The sequence below is a fragment of the Neomonachus schauinslandi genome, chromosome 3, assembly GCF_002201575.2.
Source record: "Neomonachus schauinslandi chromosome 3, ASM220157v2, whole genome shotgun sequence".
Taxonomy (NCBI): domain Eukaryota; kingdom Metazoa; phylum Chordata; class Mammalia; order Carnivora; family Phocidae; genus Neomonachus; species Neomonachus schauinslandi.
This window is the reverse complement of record NC_058405.1, coordinates 56,236,791-56,257,739: the sequence shown is the minus strand read 5'-3', so window position 1 is coordinate 56,257,739 and position 20,949 is coordinate 56,236,791. Positions and strand designations below refer to the sequence as shown.

General features: G+C 38.0%; 1 protein-coding gene across 1 annotated transcript in view; it reads right to left on the bottom strand.

Annotated features, from left to right (window-relative positions):
- The window catches only part of LRRC63 (leucine rich repeat containing 63), a 42,084-nt gene extending 24,436 nt beyond the window's left edge, over nt 1-17,648 (bottom strand). The window contains exons 1-4 of the mRNA XM_021697872.1: nt 17,564-17,648; nt 8,480-9,163; nt 7,938-8,006; nt 4,806-4,966 (exon numbers count right to left, since the gene is read on the bottom strand). Of these exons, the coding sequence (XP_021553547.1) occupies nt 4,806-4,966; nt 7,938-8,006; nt 8,480-9,163; nt 17,564-17,648 (999 nt within the window). The remainder of the gene's footprint in view (nt 1-4,805; nt 4,967-7,937; nt 8,007-8,479; nt 9,164-17,563) is intronic.
- Nucleotides 17,649-20,949: the final 3,301 nt, after the last annotated feature.

Genomic DNA, 20,949 nt, shown 5'->3' with positions numbered 1-20,949 from the left:
AATAAGCACTTTTGAGGCTTCTGGTCCAAGACGGTGACATAGAAAGATCCTGAACTCACCTTCTGCATTCACTCACCCCATCTACACCTATTTATAGAGCAATTCCTCCTGAAGAAAAACTGAGGGCTGACTGAATGGCTTCTGCACAACAGAAGACAGAGAGCCCGTGCAGAGAACATCAAAAGAGATGGAAACCCGGTAAGGCAGGGAACCCCACCCCCCACGCTGCCTCTGGAACTGCAGTGGGGAGGGATAGTACTGAGGGACCCGGAGCAGATTAATCTACCCTGAGCACAGAGAAAAAGCCATGGTTTAAAAGAGCAACTAGAATATAAAAGACAGCCCTAGAACTCGGCCAGATGTGGGAGAACTGCTGGAACTCTTTCTGCGTCAGAGGGGCTGGTGAACACCACGTTTAATACTTACTCTCCACCTTGATAGAGCAGACAGGAGCAGGGTCTGGGCACCATAGTGAGTCTGCTTGTCTCAGGGAGCCCTGAGCCCCTAGCCCACACCAGCCCTAACCACCCCACTAAGGTAGCCCCAAGATGGTACACACCGGGACACTCCTAGTCAGTGCTCACTACAGCTCCAACCATCAAGGCAAGGTGACACAGGTGCAGAACACCTCAGAACACTCCAGGCCTGCACCACTTTAGCTCCAGATGGCTTGTCAGGGCACCCCTAGTGAAGAGTGCTCTGGGACTTCCTGGCTCATGCCTGCTATGGCCCCAGCAGCCCCACCAGGGTATTCCCTGTGCAAAACATCCCAAGGAACGCCCAGATGCCCCCTTCCTCAGCTCCAGCCACCCCACTAGCACCCCCTGCACAGAGCACCCCAGTACACCCTGGTCTGTGCCCCATCTCAATTCCAGCCACCCTACCAGAGTGACCCTGTGCTGAGCATGATAGGACCACTTGGCTTGCACCCACTTCAGTTTCAGCTGTCCTGTCAGAGGACCCTCTGCACAAAGAATCCTAAGACCACCTCAGCCCATGCCCACTTCAGCTCCAGCCATCCCACCAGGGTAGCCCCAGCTCAGAGCGCTCTGGGATCCCCAGCCCACACCAGCCATAGCACATGACAGGAAATGTCGAAAGGGCACAGAAACCAACTTGAATGGGCTTTTTTTTTTAAATTTATTTATTAGAGAGAGAGAGAGTGAGAGAGAGAGCGCAAGAGGGGGTAGGGTTAGAGGGAGAAGCAGACTCCCCGCCGAGCAGGGAGCCCGATGCGGGACTCGATCCCGGGACTCCGGGATCATGACCCGAGCCGAAGGCAGTCGCCTAACCAACTGAGCCACCCAGGCGCCCTTGAATGGGCTTTTACTAATGAAATCTGGGACAACTTCAGAATAAAAATAAATAACGGTATAACAGGTTATACTCACCACATGAAACAATGATGTAAATTAATAAATAATTGAACATTTGATGAGAAATAAGATTATTTGCATAGTTTTTACATATTAAGTACAAAGGGAAAAGAGTAACAGTGGAGAAGTTCTGAGGATACCACTTTAAACAAGTAATCTAAGTAAACCCTGTTAGTAATGGGATAAATTGAAATCATGCACCATGTGATACGATAGAACTAAAAAAAGCTTTTGAGATATTAATGCCAAAGGTGAATGACCTATATCTAATAATGGGAAAATCTAAGACAAACCCACAATAATGCACATTTTTCAAAATAACTTGCCTGTGATTTTTAAGCTTCAAAGTCATGAAAGTCAAAGAAAGCTGGAAACACACCAGCTTGAAAGAAACTGAAACAACTGTATTCAACATGTGACCCTGGATTAGATCCCTCTGTAATAAAGAACATTATGGCGTAAATCTAGCAACCATGCTAAATTTACTTAATTAGTAGGATTTTTTTGAGATTCCTTAAGATTTTCTACATAAGCGGGGCGCCTGGGTGGCTCAGTCATTAAGCGTCTGCCTTCGGCTCAGGTCATGATCCCAGGATCCTGGGATCGAGCCCCGCATCGGGCTCCCTGCTCAGCGGGAAGCCTGCTTCTCCCTCTCCCACTCCCCTCTGCTTGTGTTCCCTCTCTCGCTATCAATCTCTCTGTCAAATAAATAAATAAAATCTTTAAAAAAATAAATAAATAAAATTTTCTACATAAGCAAACATGTTGTATGCCAATGAAGATAGTTTTACTTCTTCCTTTTCAGTATACCTTATCTAATGTAAGTGGCTAGAATCATCATTACAATGTAGAATAAAAGTGAAGTAAAAAATTTTCTTGCCTTGCCCTTAATCTTAGGGAGAAAGTATTCAATCCTTAACTGATTATGTATGATGCTGGTTGCAGAGTTTTCATAGATACCCTTTATTTAATTATGAAAGGTTTCCTTTAACCCTAGTTTACTTAGAGGTGTATTTCTTTTCTTTCATCTTTTTAAAAAAGATTTTATTTATTTATTTGAGAGAGAGAGAGAAAAAGCACAAGCTGGGGTGAGGGGCAAAGGGAGAAGGAGAAGCAGGCTCCTCGCTGAGCTGGGAGCCCTGACAGGAAGCTCCATCCCAGGACCCCAGGATCATGACCTGAGTCGAAGGCAGATGCTTAAGGGACTGAGCCACCCAGGCGCCGCTTTCTTTCATCATAAATGGGTGTTGAATGTTGTCAAGTTTTTTTAATCTATTGAGATGATATTGTTGAGAATAACACCGGTTTCCAAATGTTAAAACAACTTTTAATTTCTTGCGAAAGCCTCATTTAGTCATGATACATTATCCTTCATTTTTAATTTTTGATATTGCTGAATTTGATTTGCTAATATTTTGTTGAGAATTTTTGCACTTAATTTATGAAAAATTGTGGTCTATAATTTTCCTTTCGTATAATATCCTTGTCTGGCTTTTGTGTGGGAGTTTAATAGGCATCATAAAATGAGTTCATGTAAACTGGTGTTATTTTCCTTAAATGTTTGATAGACTCACCAGGAAATTCCTATGTGCCTAGAACTTTCTTTGTGTGAAGGGGCTCTTAATTAAAAATTTTAATTAGATTTTGTTACAGGCACAAAACTGTACTGGTGTTCTATTTCTTGTTGTGCCTGTTTCAGCAAGTTGTGTTTTCCAAGGAATTTTTCCATTTCATCACAGCCGTGGCACTTACTGGGAGAAGGTTATTCTAAGTGTTTTCTTATCTTCTATTTTAATGTCTGTGAGACATGTGGTGATTTCCCCTTTTTTTATTTTGAATTTGGTATTCAGAGTTTTCTTCCTTTTTTCCTTTACCAATCATATTATGGATTTAGAAATTTTATTAATCCTTTTAAAGAACTAAGTCTTGGTCAAATTCCTCTTCTACATCAATTAAGATGATTATGTTTTCTACCTTTATGCATTAATGTATATTGATTGATTTTCTTATGTTGAATCATCCTTTTATTTCAAGAATAAATGTCACTTTGTTATTATATATAATCCTTCTAATTTTTTTGATTCAGTTTGCTAGTATTTTGCTAAGGATTTTTATCTATTTTCATAAGGGGTGTTGGTCTGTGGTTTTCTCTGGTGTCTTTTGTTCCTTTGGCATCTAGGTTATACTGACAGCATACAATGTGTTAGAGATTGTGATGTTCTAATTCAAAAGAATCTGTATTTGGTCACTCAGATGACCAAAATATATCTCTCATATATATTTGGTCTTCATTCGAAGTTCCTGGCTCACAGTTCCCCAAATTCTTGAAATTTCTGGAGACATAAGAGCAAGGGGATCATCTTTTGTTATATTTGATCCCTTGTCCTCAGTTCCTGAAATCACTTCAGAGCCATAAAGGTGAAATGCATAACAAGTCCCTTTCTACTACAACTGTGTTTATGTTAATGAGGTGACTTTTGGAAAGCACTGAAGGCTGGAAGCTGGTTTCCAGGAAACCAACTATGTGATTAGAGGGTTGGCACTTTCTGCCTCACCAACTCCCCCCTCCTCCAGGGAGGGGAGAGGGGTTGGATATTGAGTTCAATCACCAAAGTCCAAGGGCTTAACCAATTATGCCTATGTAATAAAGCCTTCATAAAAACCAAGAGGACAGGGTCTGAAAAGTGTCCAGGTTGGTAAATACATGGAGATTTGGGGAGAGTTGTGCCTGAAGAGGGCATGGAAGCTCCATATCCTTTTTCCATACCTTGTCCTATGTATCTCTATATCTAACTGTTGACTCATATCCTTTAATTCTTTTAATATCTTTTGTAATAAACCAGTTGTCTAGTAATTAAATAGGATTCCTGAGTTCTCAGAGCTACCCTAGCCAGTTAATTGAACCCAGGGAGAGGGTCATGGGAACCTCTAATTTATAAGCAGTGGTCAGAAGTGCAAGTAACAACCTGGGCTTGTGATTGGCATTCTGAGCTGGAAGGCATTCTTGAGGGACTGAGCATTTTACCTATGGAATCTGGTGTTAGCTCTAGGTAGTGGCAGAATTGAGTTGAATTGTAGGACACCCAACTGGTGTCTGAGAATTGCTTGGTGGTGTGGGGAAATTACTCCCCCACCATGGTGGAACTGGGTTCAGAATACTATTAGAGGTATTTTCTTATCATGCTAAATAATGAAAAAACACTGTAATGAAAAACATCCAATTGCTTTGGATCTTAACATTTTAAGAAACTAGAATGCAGGCAAACTAGGACATAGGTTTAGAGATAAATCTTAATGTTCTCCTGGAAAATCTCTATTGCAACAGGAAAGATCCCTTCAATAACATGGAAACTAACCTAAATTAAGAAACCTAAAGCTAAAATAACTGATAATACAAAAAGAAGTTGCCATTAAAAAGATCTAGCATACCTTAAGATTAAGTGCATTTCTTCCATATATTTGACAGTTTACTATGGCGAGGTTGGTCATGGCTATTATTGTTTCATATCGTGTTGCATTAATAGTCTTAAGACCTCCACCACGAATGAGACATGCCTGTGATTCCTCTGGTTTTCTAGATTTAATGATACCTAAGTAAACAAAAGAAAACATGAGACTTAACTGTGTCAGCACTTAGAATGCAAGTTAAAAAGTATTTATGTTATGATAACAGTGAATCATAATAAATAGGTTAGCTGTGTAAATCCTCTGGAAGAGATTCCTCATAACCTTCACCCACCCAATCTCAGCTGGTTGCTAAACAGGGTGTTGTGTGTGTTTTTTCAAATATTAGTACAATTGTCTTTCAAAAAGAAAACCACATGCTTATAGATTTCTATCTAGATAAGTTAAATTCCATCAATCTCAGTCTTTTTGTGTTATACGTAAAAATATTTTTAAAAATTTTATTAATTTACATAAGCAACTTCTTGCTTCATAAAACTAATAAAGGACATCATATAATCATAAGGCAGATAGAGATCACCTCCCAAGGAGCAACCTTGCTTTTTCTCCTAATACCATCTTAATGCATATTTCAAGTGCCTTATGTAATTCAGCTTCCTTCCCTCAGTTTGAAGACCCCACACAAGAAGAGAAAAAAATCCAAACAACTCAGAAGTTAACCAGAGATCATCTAAATTTACTTTTCATGACCCTTGTGGGTTTCACCTTCCATCAAAAATGTCCTATCCAAGTATGTACCCAAGTGCAGCAGGAAAATATATTGAAATTTTGTAACATAAATTTTATATTCACAGCCATTCTTGCTGCATTATTTGCAGCATCATATTTTACAATCTCAGTAATTCTTATGCCATTGCTTCAACGAAAGGATATAATGCATCCTAGACCAGAGAAAACAATGTTCAGTTTCTAGTTTCTAAAATAGGCCCTGTGTGCCCATTTCAGATCAATAGATGTAAAAGTTAACTGCAGCAGAAAGATGTGTGATATGATAGAGAGAGTCCTTGTCTTGGGAGAGTGGAGCAAGAAGGAAAGGAGAGTGAGTTAAGACCTAAGTCTGTGGCCTGCTCCCAGCTCACCTATCTTCATGGACTAAGCCCAAGCAGTTGGTTTTTGAGTGGAAATGAAGGAGATGGAGGTGGAGAGGTAAGTACAAATTCCCTGATGGATCTCTGAAGGATCTGAAGACCCTTAAACTCACCTGAAGTTTTTCAAAGAGGGAACCACCAGAGTGGGACAAACTGAATAAATCAGAAGTAGCAGCATGACTTGTTTCAGCTTATGATGCGGAAGAGACTGAGAAGTTAATTTATGTCATAGATAATGGTACAGAACTACTGGGAAGGATAGCGGGCTCAGAGAGTCCAATGGTTGCTATAGTTAACAATACTGTCCTATATATTTGAAATCTTAAAAATTCTCATAACAAGAAAAATGTGGAGTGATAGATATTAATTTATTGTGGTAATCATTTCACAATAAGTAAACTAGAAAAAAGAGAAAGTTCTATAGTTGGAGTGTTCTATGTTTAATCATTAATTGAATCATTAATTTGTTATATAATCTTTTCTATTCTAGAATTTTATTTAACTCTTGTTTTTAAAAACAAAAATTCTAGTTCTCTAGTAAAATTCTCCAATTTATTCTTTATTTTCTTAAACATAGTAGTCACAATTATTTTAAAACCCTCATTTGAAAACTTCAGCATCTGATTCTATGGCTCTGTTTCTTTCTACTGATTTTCAGACATTTTATCCTGTTTTTAGGATGCCTTGTGATTTTTTAAATTTAATGCTGGACATTGTGGATGAGAATTTTAAAGGATCAGGATAACGCTATGTCTCTCCAGCAAGTGTTAAATTTTCTTTGATTGGGCAAAGAGTATCACTTTGATTCATTAAAGATTGGTTTTGAGTTTGTTAGGTATAATCTATTTTAGTTTTGTGCATTTTTCTAAAACATCATCCTTATTTCTAATGCATGGGTCCTCTGGATCTTCAACTAAAAGCCCAGTGTATTTACAAGGCCCCTACATTTTGGCAGAACTTTAATTCCAATAACTGTCTTCCATGCCACTATGAAAATATATGTTCATTCTTTAGCATCTCAGCTGATATTTTCTGCTGTGTTTCTGAGCAGAAAATATCAGCTGATATACACCAGTTTTATCCTGCATATGCACAGATTAGAAATCAGCAGATATGTGTGCAGATATTTGGACTCACTTTTCTTCTCTCTGAGATTTTGCATCTCAAGCCCCAGCTATATTGACAGCTCTGAAGTCTGATGGCTATCTCCTCAACTCAGTACTACCCCTTCCTACTTGTGCTCTGTTCTTTAACACCACAAATGACCTCAGGCAAAAGCCAAGGTAAATGTAGAGCTGATTTACAAGCTTCCCTTATTTCAAAGATTGTAGCCACTCATGTCAGGCCTATAATGGTTACTCTCCAATACCTTCAGTAGCTATTTTATATATTTTGGGCAGCTTTAATAGTTGATTTTGGTGGGAGGGTTTGTCCAATACAAGCTACTCAATTGTAGACAGACCAAAAGTCTTCAAGTTATTTAAAAATCTGTATCTGATAATTCTAACACCTGGATCTCCTGTGGGCATGTTTTTACTGCTTACTTTTTTGATAGTTCTCATTCATTTTGTCTCTTTCTTTGTGTGCCTCACAATTATGAATTGTTTACTACTCACTGTGTGAAATTATTTGTAGAAATAATGCGAGTCTAGGATGATGTAATTTTCTTTAAAGATAACTTTTCATTTGTTTCTGCTTGGTAGCTAAAGTCAAAGCACTTAGAATAGTGCCTGGCGCTTGGAAAGTAGTTACTTTTTATTATTTCATGTTTATCTGCCCCACCCAGATTAAGGATACTTGAGCTTTTATGTTCCCAACATCAGTACAAAGTTTGGTTTATAGTCAATATTTAAAAAAAGTAGTTACTGACTAAATGGCCTAAAGAGCTGAAAATGAGGTGAGACATGCATGTGAATCACACACACATACACCAACACACAAAATCATGAATGCTTTTATAGAGAGATAAACTTATATACAGTTTTTTAAAGAATGATATAGCATTTACCTTCAGGCAGGTTTGGCATGCTGTGCCTTGGAGTACTTTCTACATTTTCAGATTCTGTTATATGAGTTTCTAGAAAAAAGAAAAAAAGTGAACCAACTTTTGGATTCTTGTGAAAATTCATGTTAAGGGTGTTATGATTTCATTATAATTATTCATCTTTTAATGAATTTGTATTATTCATGGAAATGTGTCCATGAAGGCATCCATCAGCATTGGCATTCTGCTTCTAAAGTTCATCTAGATTACCTTCTGAATGATTGTTCATTCTCACTGCTCTTTTATATTGACTTTTCTGATCCTTTGAACTCCCTCATCTGGTTCCCACTACCACCATTTGGGTAGAGCACCCAGTTTCACCTTGGAAGACCTTCAAGGTCAGTACCTCTGTTATTGCATTCTGGCTCATATATTGAATGTATAGGCAAAAAGTGATCCCATCATCCAAAGCTGCAAACCCAAGGGATAGCTACCCTTTGCATGCCTTCTCTCCCCTTTGATCTACTTGATCCCATTATTACAAACCATATTCAGAATGGATTTACCTAACAAAGACTGTCTTCGAGGTTTTCTTGGCAAAATTGGTGTTGGTATGGACAAGAGGCCTGGAAAATGAGTAATACTTAGTACCATGGCAGTATTTTGTTTTAAATGTTTAGCCCATGGTCTTTCTGCTTTAGCACGCCTAAATCCTGGAACAGGGCTTGGCACTGTTGCACGTGGCCCTATCAGAGATTGCCTAAAAGTACAGGTAGATAAAGGTAGATACTCAGAGTGAACTTCCTTGGGTTTGGGAGGAATAGCTGGGGAAGTGGTATTTGGAAGCCTGGAGAACTTTGAGGAGAGAAACAGAATGTCTTTGAACAGGTCACCAAAATAAAAATTTATTATTTTTGATGCTTTTTCTTTTGATTTTCTTGACCTTTTCATTTGTCTTGTTTCTTTCCCAAAAACTCGACTTGAGGCTGAATGACAGGTTGGGAAAAATATGGAACCAGTAGCAGTCTCTGGAATGTGCCAATAGACATTCTTAAAAGTTTTTCTGGGTATTGAAATAGTAGTCACTCTTTCTTGTATATAATGATCAAGAAAAAGATTTTGGATTTTGACAAGTGTTTGTGGTTGATTTCTTGAAACAACATCAGGAAAACTAGTTTTCTTTCTTTCAGTTGAAGTGGTTTCATCTTGAATGAACTTCACATGTTTTGGCTCAGTTTTACCAGTCTTGGCTAAACCAGAAAAAAAAAAAAAAAAGCACAATTAGTTTATATTTATCAAGGTATCAGGGACAAAACTATTAATGTGTTAGCATTCATAGCTTTTCTTTATTTACTCACCCCTCTTTCACCTTCTAAATATTTCTGTATATGCTTGCTCAGCTCTCAGGACTTTTGTTTAGCTGACTGGGGTAAAGTTTGATCGATTGGAGAAAGGGAAAGACTAAATTGTATTTGGTTTAGAAAGGGTAGGAAGCAACTCTTGGAAGAACAGAATTGATAGAAGAGTAGGACATAAAGGGAGGTTTTTTTTTGAGCAGTTACTACTAAAACTGGAAATATGGATGGGCAAAATGATTTTGATGAAGTTTTGTTATTTATCACTTATCATTATCTCTTCTTCATTTGAAACTTCTTCGAGCAAAGACATTTCTTTTCAATGCCAAATGGCAGACCAATGTCTGAACACAATAACATCCTGATATTGGCTACAAGGTACTGTTCAGTTATGTTATAATGGTAAATGTTCTTTTCTCTCAGGTCCAGAAAATGCACTAGGCCTGCATTCTTCAATACCTCACTACACCAAATATACTTTCTCTTTCCTATGTGACTGAATGTTAAATGACTTTTCTTCCATTGTCTCAGTTGAGTACAATAAATGATGAGGACCTCTACCTTCTAAGGAAGAGATAACAGACTCATTAAGGCAAGGCTCGCAAAGAGATGGCCAAAACAAATCCAACTCTCACCCATCTGTTATCTATATATAAGAGATGGCTAGAGACTGACCTGAGTTCAGAGAGAGGAATTGTTCTGAATAGAGCTATTGGGGTGGTATGTGTTTTCCCTACCTTCCCCTCCCCGTGGTGGGTGGAAGAGGATGATTTTCCTCCCACCTCAAACCATGTAAGGGGAATTCTCAGAGAACCATTTATAGAGAAGAGGAGTGTATGCCACAAGGAGAATATAACATCTCACCACTCCCCTCCTCACATCCCCCACTAATACAGAGTAGCAAAAAAGTATTAGCCCATCCAGTGCTGTGTTCCAGTTGGAGCAAGGCAAGAGGATCCTTGAAACTACTTGATCTGTATCTCCTGACATTTTAGGGGGTACAGAGACTGATGCCTGATTCTTACCTTCATTCCTTAACTCTTCCCCACCCCTAGCCCCACCTATGGAGGAGCAGAAACTATAAGTTGTGGAAAAGAAGTAAAGAACAAGGTGGAAGGACTTATCATGCCCCTGTTTCCTTTGACTTAAGACCTAGTCTGAGCTGGGAGAAAGAGCAAGGTTTGATTTCATGCTAGTTAAAAGTAATGATTTAGATTGAAATATTCGTTTAATATCTGAAAATGAAACAAGGCTCATAGCTGAAAGTGATGAGAAAAGCCTGGTAAGAGAGATGTGTGCCATGTGAGTTTGAAGGGCCGTAGGAGGAGAAGAATGTTTGCTTCCTCTTTATATGGAACTAATAAAAAGTAACTCATTCAATGAAATGGTTACACCACTATCTTCACCTTTTTTTTTCTCTCTCCCATATTAAAACAAACATAGTAACACAAGCAAAATCCTCAACAAACTCCAGAACTCCTTCCAACCACCACCATCTCACCATATTTATCCTTCCCTTCAATGGCAAACTGAAGTAATTTACACTCAGTTTGATGTCTTTTCTTCTCCTCTCTGTTCTGTTTGTTGTTTCACTTTATTTAATCTAACTTTCAATTAAATTAATGGACTTTGTTTTTAGAACAGTTTTAGATACAAAAACAAAACAAAACTTGAGCAAGAAGACATACATTCCCCTCCCCTGCACACAGTTTTATCTGTTAGTAACATCTTGCATTAGTGTAGGACATTTATTACAACTGATGAACCAATGTTGACATACAATTAGAGTCCATAGTTTACATTACGGTTCATTCTCTGTGTTGTACAGTTCCATAGATTTTGACAAATGTGCAATGTCATGCATCCACTATTAAAATATCATAAAAAATTTCACCACCTTAAAATTCCCCTGTGCTTCACCTATTCAACACTTCTCCTCTCCCTGAACAAACTTCTGGCAACCACTGATTTTTTTTTATTGTGCTATTGTTTTGCCTTTTGGATACTTCTGAAAATTCATGTTGAGGGTGGTATGATTTCATTGTAGTTATTCATCTTTTAATGAATTTGTATCATTCATGGAAATGTGCCCGTGAAGGCATTCATCAGCATTGGCATTCTGCTTCTAGAGTTCATCTAGATTACCTTCTGAATGATTGACTAGGATACCTATTCTTCTCCTTTTCTAGTTTCCTAAGGTAAAAACTTAGAGTATTTGTTTTAGATTAATCTTCTTTTCCTAATATATGCATTCAAGGCTATACATACCCTCTAAGCCCTACTTTTGCTGTCTACCACACATTTTGATAGGTTGTATTTTTATTTTCATTTAGTTCAAAACATTTTAAAATATCTCTGTGACTACTTTGACCCATGTCCTATTCTGAGTGTGTTGTTTAATCTCCAGATATTTTGGGATTCCCACATATCCTTCTGTTATTGATTTTTAGTTTAACTCCACTGTGTTCTGAGAGCAAACACTGTATAATATCTGTTCTTTTAAAAGTGTGTTTTGTGGCCCAGAATGTGGTCTAGCTTGATGAGAGTCTTATAGGAGTTTGGGAAGAATGTTTTCTGCTGTTGTTAGGTGAGGACAATTGGATCCTGTTGATGGTACTATTTGGTTCCTTACTAATTTTCCACCTGTGGATCTATTAATTACTGATAAGGGGTGTGGAACTCTTAAACTATAATAATGGAGTTATCCATTTCTCCTAACAATTCTAGCAGTTTTTGCCTCAGATATTTTGATTCCCTCTTTGGGGTACATGTCAAAGATTATTATGTCTTCTTAAAGAATTGACCCCTTTATAATTAAGTATCGCCCCTATTTATCCCTAATAATTTTTCTTGTTCTGAATCTGCTCTGTCTGAAATTAATATAGCTACTTCAGCTTTTTTTTTTGTTTAGTGTTAGTATGGTATGTCTTTCTCTGCACCTTTACTTTTAACCTGTGTTTTTATATTTAAGTTTCTTGTAGACAACATAGAGTTGGGTCTTGTTTTTTTATCTGCTGTAACAGTTTGTCTTTTAATTGGTATACTTAGACCATTCACTTTTAATGAATTATGGGTGTTATTGGCTTAATATCTGCCACATTTATAAAGTTTTCTATTCATTGCTATTGTTTTGCTGCTTCGTCTTCTTCTTTTTTAAATCTTCCCTTCCTTTTCTTCTTTTTCTGGTTTCAATTGAGCATTTTATGATTCAGTTTCTCTCCTTCAGTTTCTCAGTTTCTCTCTTAGCATATCAATTATACTTCTTTTAAAAAAATTTTAAGTGGTTTCCCTGAAGTTTGCGATATACATTTATAATTCATCTAAGTCTACTTTCTTTTATTTTGAATTGGTATATACTTTACTGATTGGTATTAATACTTTAAATTCCAGCTATCTTGATAATCAAAAAAAAACAAGACAGCTTACGTTTGATGTGCTGCATTTAGAAAGGATATTTAATTTATAATAAAAATTTCTTTCATTGTCCTTTCAAAGTCTCCTCCCATTTACTTTTCAAACCATTATGACCTAGAACTTTCCACCTCTACTACCAAAGCTGTTATCACAAAGTTATTGATATCTCATTGCTAAACCTAATGGAGACACATTATAACTAACTTTATTTGACCTCTTTTTAGCATTTGATACTTTAATCCACTCTCTTCATGAAATTCATTCTCTCCTTGGCTCTCATGAGAACACCATCATTTCTCCATTAATGCCACCTGGCCATTCATCTTTCTCTAGACAAATCTTTCTTTCTCAATTTACCATTTAGTATTCCCAAAGGTTCTATCATTATCCCTCCTCTCACTTTTAACTAATTTTCCATATACAATAATTCTAAGTCTGGGTCTGGAAACCCTAAGCACCTCAAACTTATCATGTCTACACCAAACTCATCAGCAGTTTCTGTTCTCCTTTATCTCATAGAGATACATCTGTTATCTTGTCATACATATGTGCGCGCACACACACACACACACACATACACATACTGGAATCCTGGATTTCTCTTGTATTAGCTTCCTCTAGCTGCTGTAACAAATTACCACATACTTGGTGGCTTAAAGCAACAGAAATTTATTCTCTCACACTTCTGGAGGCCAGAAGCCAAAATTATATCACTGAGCCAAAAATCAAGGTGTCAGCTGGGCCATGTTCTCTCTGGACTCTCTTGTAGAGAATCCATTCCTTGCCTCTTCCAGCTTCTGGTGGCTGCCAGCACTCCATGGCTTGTGGCCACATCACTCTTATCTTCAAGGCCAGCATCTTCAAATCTCTCTTTGCTCCATCTTCATATCATCTTCTCCTCTGTGTGTGTAATCTCCCTCTGCCTCTCTCTTATAAAGATACATGTGATTGTATTTTGGGCCCACCTGGATAATCCAAAATAATCTTTCATCACAAGATCCTTAACTTGATTCTATCTGTAACCCCATATAACATTTTTTTTTCCATATAAGATAACATTCATAGGTTCTAGAGATTAGGATGTTGATATCTTTTTATGGGGTTATTTTTCAGTCTACCATACTTCCAATTCCTCAGTCCTCACATTTAACATATCCAATTAATCACCTCCAGGCTATACTCAAATTATATATGTCAGCTCCAAAGCTTCTAATTCCCTACTTCTTTTCCTTCCCCACTCCACTCCCCTTTCCTTTTCTACCATGAGAATCAATGAAGTGAGCTATTGTTCTGATGGATTCATGTCCCATCTTCATTTGGTTTATAGTGGAGAAAAGGATTGAAAATCAGTGACCTAATTAAGTTCTGCTGTTTCAGAATAGAAAGATAAGACCCACCGACTGACTGACTTCCTAAAGCCATGCATCATATCAGTGTTGGAGCTAAGACCAGCATTCAGATCCCTGGACTCCCACTCTAGGGCCTTTTGCACTTTCCAGGTTGCTGCAAGTCAGTAAACAATTGCAGGCCAAGCAAGAAGTATTACAAGGAGCGTAACATCTCAAAACTACGCAATGATCTTATAGTTTATGAAGTGCCTTCACACAGGCTCTTGCATTTCAAACTTTTTCTATTGCAGTTAAGTGATATTTAAAAAAAAAAAAACCAGATTTTCCCTTCTAATTGTCACTGCCATCATCCTAGTTGACATTGATCTAACTTCACCCTTGATTTTCTGACACAGTCTGATAACATTTCCATCACATTATCTGAATCTTATCAGTGATAACTCAGATTCCTTAGTTTGGTGAGTAAAAATCTATGTGAATTGGATCCACTTCACCTAAACTTGCTGGGTAATGACTCATTAATTTCCAATGGAAACCTTCAGATACTCTAATTATTACTGATGAACACAAAGCCCATACTGCTTATGTGTGATTTCATTTCTTAGGTTGATCACACTGCGTGGAATACCTTCTCTTACGAAAAAACGGAGATCATTTTCTTCTTTCCAAAGTCTACCTTAAACCTTATTCAATCCATCTTTCTTTATTAATATAGCCCACACTTACTGTTCTCATTAATTCCATAAACGTTTGACACATACCATGTACCAGATGTACACAGTGCGGCGGGTACAATCACACTGCACACACCTTACTAACAGCCAAGAGTTCACAATTTAGTATAGAAACTAGGCAGGTAAACAGTCACACCAGAGGGGGGCGCCTGGGTGGCTCAGTGGGTTAAGCGTCTGCCTTTGGCTCAGGTCATGATCCCAGAGTCCTGGGATGGAGTCCCACATGGGGCTCCCAGCCTGCTTTTCCCTCTCCCTCTGCCGCTCCCCCTGCTTGTGTGTGCTCTCTCTCAAATAAAATCTAAAAAAACCAACAAAACAAAATAAAACAAAACAAAAACAGTTACACCAGAGAATGATAAGTGCTTGGTAGGGGTAAACGTGGTATACTAAGGGAGCATAAAGGAAGGTACTCTGGGTGGAGGGCGAAGAGGTGCTTAGGGAAATCCTCTCAGTGAAGATGCTATCATCTTTTCAAGTCTATACTTCCCTAGTTTTTGATACATTTCTCCATGATTTCTTTTCTTTTTATTTTTTTTTCCAATATATTAAATTTCTACTTTTCCAAAAGACTCTCCTCTGTCATTAGAAACGACACAGGTCTCCTCTATAAAACAGATTTCATTCCACTTTTACCAATTCCTCAAGTCCTAGTTCAAGCCCCATTCCAGCCCCAGTGCTCTCTCATATCTATGAACTACCGTCTGTACCATTAATTGGACATAAATTCTATGCTGCCTTATATTTTATGCATTATTTAAGGTTCTGATTTTATGTGTAACTCATCTGTAGAACGTTATTTATATTATGCGTTATTTAAGGTTCTGATTTTATGTGTAACTCATCTTTAGAACTTGATTAAAGGTCTTAAAATGTCCTGAAAGGCAAGCACCAGCTCATTCAGGTTATTAATTCCCTACAGTATCTAGAATCGTAGGCAAATTATAGGTATTTATTTCAGGGTTTTATTTCAGTGTTTGAATATTCAGTTTTATAAACTGTACTTGAGTCATTTTAAGTATTAATGAATTCATTCAACAAATATTTTGAACACCTACTAAATGCAAAGTACTTTACAAGAGCCTTTGGAAACATGGGATTGATAACAGTCAAGGTCATAGAACTTCTGAGGTGCCAAAAAGCAGGAGAGCCCCCCCCCACCTCCCTGACAAAAAAAGAATTAATCAGTCCTGTACTCGCGGATAAACTTCAACTAAAAGATGAATGAAAAAATTACAACAAAAGAACTGGTAGTGAGCAGTAAATCCACATAACTCTGTCAGCATTATTGTTATAGAACAGATTGTAAATGTAGAAATATAGAACACAAAAGAAATGTAGAAAGGATATAACAAAAGTTGAAAGGGAAAGTAGGATAGGAAATTGGAGGTTGTATGGCATGTTGATTTATATATCTTTAATAGCCATGAATCAAAGGTAATAATTTAACATTGTAAATCAAGTTTACAGACTACACATATTTTCATAGTATAAATGTTGACACTAAAATAAGGGAATACATTATAAAATAATATATCAACTAAAATTACAATGAAAACAATCAACTCAACCATTTGATTTTAGATTTTTCCCCTGAAAAGGGGAAAGAAATGGAAATATGCTAATTTTATCATTGCTACAAGTGAGGAGTCAATAGATACCACATACGGAAATAGAGGATTAAGGGTATTATATAAAGTGATAGTTATTCAAGAGGCTCATCTTCACTTCATAGCACTTATCACAGGATAATTTTACATTTACTTATATGATTATTTTATCCAACCAGAGGGTAACCAGTGAAGAGGATGGACAAGGTCTCTTTTGCTCACTATTGCACCCCCAATTCCTAGCACTGTGCTCAGAAGTATGGTTGATTCTTGTTATTCCTGACAGTTCTGTTCTATAAAAATCTCAGTGAACACTGAATTATCCAACACTGAGTCGTTGCTTCTAGGAAAAATACAGGGTTAGGTTCCTCTAGGCCTCTGGTCTCAACATTATCAGCAAACAATCAATACACAATCTTGTATTATACATGTTTCTATTTAGAGACACTTTAATATATATTGTTGATTCATTAATATTGAACAAACAGCCAACAACACTGCAACTCATACTTGAAGGAAGCTTAGCCAATACATAGGTTTTTCTCTGTGAGGCACATCACAGCCTTTTCGTGCTTAGGAACACAAGGCAGCACTGGAACACTATGCCTGGGGGCTATTTTAGACAGCAAAATCACCAACAAAAGGCACAAAAAAATTAAAAACATGGCACTGAGAAAAGACTGAAAACAAACTGAGCAAGGGGCCATTGTTTACAGTATGAGAGCTGAAACAAGAAGGCAGAGCATATCCCTTGCTGGACGTCAGCTGGGAACGCGTGTTTTCACTGCCCTGCTCATACTCATCCACTAATGACCAAGAGTCACCGTATATGCCACTCTCCTGCCTACAGTGTCACCTATTACAACAGGAGAAAGAGTTCTCTCTGTGGCTCTGAAGGGTTCTTCATGATATATCATTGAGTTAAAAAGACAAAGTACAGCACAGGGTACTGCCTTGGGGGTTAGAAATAATTTTAGCAGTTAGGTAAATTTGCACTATAGAATCCACAAACAATGAGGATCAACTGTAATTGTAGAATTGAATTGGATGTTATCATCTCACAACAAACATTTGTAAGTTACTGATTATTAGTGAGTGTCTTTTTCACTATTGTGATTCTGAACTATGCAGGTTGAGAAATTTCTATGAAAAATAAATAAACTTAATAACATATCTGATTAACACACATACCTGTATGGACTTTCTTCTTACTTAAAGGCAGCTTAGGGAATTTTGGAGGTAAAGGTCTTCGAAGTAGTTGTGGGTGGTTTTCCATTTTAATTAACAATAAGCACGTTTTTCATAGCTATGGGTTAAGTGAGAATTGAAAACGTTTTGAATATGTTTGAATTGTTGCTGCAAAATCATTCGTTAGAATCTAGATTACCTCTTAGTGAAAATCATTCTGTGCTAATATTGTACTTATTGTACTGAGTCCAAGCAGAATTCCTATAAAAGAGAGGATAAGAAAGAAAATTCTTTAAAACTTCTAGAAAGAATCTAGATAAAATCTAGGTTTATAATTAACACAGAATTTTAAAATACATATACTATTACCAGTCAGGATCATTCTAAAATTTCCCATGTTAGCAAAAATGTTAGATCATCTAGTAAATACTGATTTTCCAGAACAGTAGAAATAACACTCATTTTTTTTTCTCTACCTTCAAAATGTTATCACTGCCAATGTTAGATCATCTAGTAAATACTGATTTTCCAGAACAGTAGAAATAACACTCATTTTTTTTTTCTCTACCTTCAAAATGTTATCACTTTACATATTTGGAAAAAGATTTGGTCAAAAAGATAAGGAAATCCCTCCATGAGAGCCTCTTAAGACCCACCATATCTAAGTATTCACAAGTAAGTTGTTTTCTTTCTGTAACAGTGACTTGTTATAAATTGCAACCACTACTAGTTGGGTTATACTATTTAATAAAAAAATAAGATTGTCCTCAATCTAATTAGATTTTCCAGGATCTCTATTCCAATTAGTACTATTTAGAAATGATGCCAGAAGATGGACCCCCTAAACATGCGCTTAGTTCTCAGGGCAACATCAAAGTGCCTGACACATCACTATTCCGTTGACAGCCCAGAAGGGGATGCTTTGGAGCTGCATAAATGGGCCGTTTTGTCCCCCAAAGATAACTTTGCACACAAGCGCTCAAGGTATGATCCCTGTTAGTACGTCCACTTGATGCTGGTAATTTTCCTTCCATATTATCAGAGAAGATCGGTTGGACTCCTATACTACCCTCAAAGGCAATCAGCTGCTTCTCAAAATAACTGGCTTTTCCCCTTAGCCTCGGAATTTAGGCAGCGAGGTAATGGTCAAGGGAGGTGGTGGGTCTAGAAGCACCTCGGTTACCCTGATCCCCTGGCAAGGCGCGGCCAGAGGCCACGGAGACTGGCCCTAGCAACCGGAAGCCGATAATGCCGCCCAGCCCCCTGGCCTCGCAGGCGCTAGAGGGGAGGGCGGGGCCGGGCGGGGCGCGTGCCCGAGGAACCCCGCGGAGCCGGCCCCGCCCCACGGCTCGGCGCGCGCGGAGCCCACGGGCCTTTCTCCGCCGCGGTATCCTGCTGCGGGGAGGCTGCGCGCGGTGGGGGCTGGAGGAGAAGTCCGCTCCATGTGCTGCTGCTGTACGGAACCCCGTGGTGACAATCGTTATTACTATTTTCATTCTTAATGACAATGACCACTATTATTTATTTACTCTTCTTGATTACACGACGTATCTGAGGGTCTGGGCTGGCAGTCTTTAATGCTGCACTTGGGCGCAGCCAGGTCCCGTTGCTGATTTTGTAGTACCCCGGAAAAGCGATCATGCTGTTTTCTTTCTCTTCCTTTAATGCAAACTGTTTTGTCTTTCTGTTCCTTTCAAGTTCCTGGATGAAGAGAAACTGAGTAGGAATAGGGACATGAAGAGTCCAAGCTGGCTTTAAAAGAAACCCATTTCTCACTGTTAACAGTGATTTGTTTTGATTATTGTAGTATGGCTTGTCTCCTCTGTCATGGTGTTGAACCTGTACGTACAGTGGTCAGTACATCGTCTGTGTTTGCATGTATGTGCATGTTTTCTCTGAAGATTTGAGGGGGAAAGAGTGCGAGAGAGAACTCATCAGTAGGTGTGTAAATCCCAACTCAGAAAGTAAAGCAGATGGAGCTTCCTCCCAGTCTCATTTTTTTTTTCCTTAAGTACAAGTGTAGGAACTTTAGTTAACAGGTGTTGGAAGATGAAAGACTTCTGTAGAAACCTGCCTAGCTTTGGGGATCTTTTAAGATTTACTCCCTACCCAAGTCTTCCTTTTTTCTCCTTAGGAGCAAGCATATATTTTATTTTACTTTTTAAAGATTTTATTTATTTGACAGAAAGAGACACAGCGAGAGAAGGAACACAAGCAGGGGGAGTGGGAGAGGGAGAAGCAGGCTTCCCCCCCGGGGAGCAGGGAGCCTGATGCGGGGCTCGATCCCATGACCTGAGCCGAAGGCAGACGCTTAGGGACTGAGCCACCCAGGCGCCCCCAAACATATATTTTAAAACAGTCAATGAAAAAAGTAGAAAAGTAAAAGAAGTAATTCATCAGACTCTGAGAAATATGCAGCTTGTTTTTCTTTAGAGTATTATTAGCACGTGGCTTCTTTTTCCTTGTAGGATTCCTGGGTCCCAATGAGACTGTGGCGGCTGCCATGGATTTATTCCTCTTTTGCCTATGTCTACTCCATAGATTGATTAGCCTCTCAGAAAGACAAGAAAGTTGACAGCAATAGGCAGATCTGATTGCTAGGTTTTGTCTCAAATAATATTTGTTGTGCATCTTTTGTAAGTGTGAAAAATGTTTGTTTTTAGGCATAAAAATGTGTATTTCACATACTTAATCTGTGTTCCAGTATTTAAATTGAGTCAGGTTCCTATGTTCTTAAAAGTTGTTGGAACCATGAGAACTACTGAGATACAGTTTTACTGACCAGTGCTTGGCTTTAAAATTTGTGCTTAGTGTCGCATGGTCACAATCCAGGCAATGTGCTTATCAGTAATTTTTTTAAAAATGCTTTGTCACATGTGGAATCAGGCACCAGGCTTCATTCCCTACAGATTTCTTCTAGCAGGTACCAGGCAGAACCTCGGGCTGTTTAATATGGAAATGATGTACAAATGCAGGCTGGATTTGGAAAGCACAAATCACATTCAATTTGGATTATTCTACTATTTTATATTACTTATTTAAATTTTTTTTTACTATTTTTGAAAATGTTACTACCTCATTTTGTTTCCTTTAAAAAAAAAAGCGTGTCTCCTTAAGGACTGTAGCTCTGTCTTTGATTTTAAGGGTCTGTTTTACCTGTTGTACAGTATGGTCAGCCTATTAATTTGTCCCATTAGCTTTGCAGTTTGGCAGAACCATGTGATGAAGCTTGTGAAATTGAACCACAACACTTTGGCTCTTTTAGCAGATTGTATTAAGGAAGGCAGAGTGATGGTGAGCCAAGGTTATATACGTCCTGTGTTTTTGTGCTTTTTTAAAAAACTGTTGCTAAAATGAGATAAAAGCTTATTCAAAAGCAACCTTAGGCA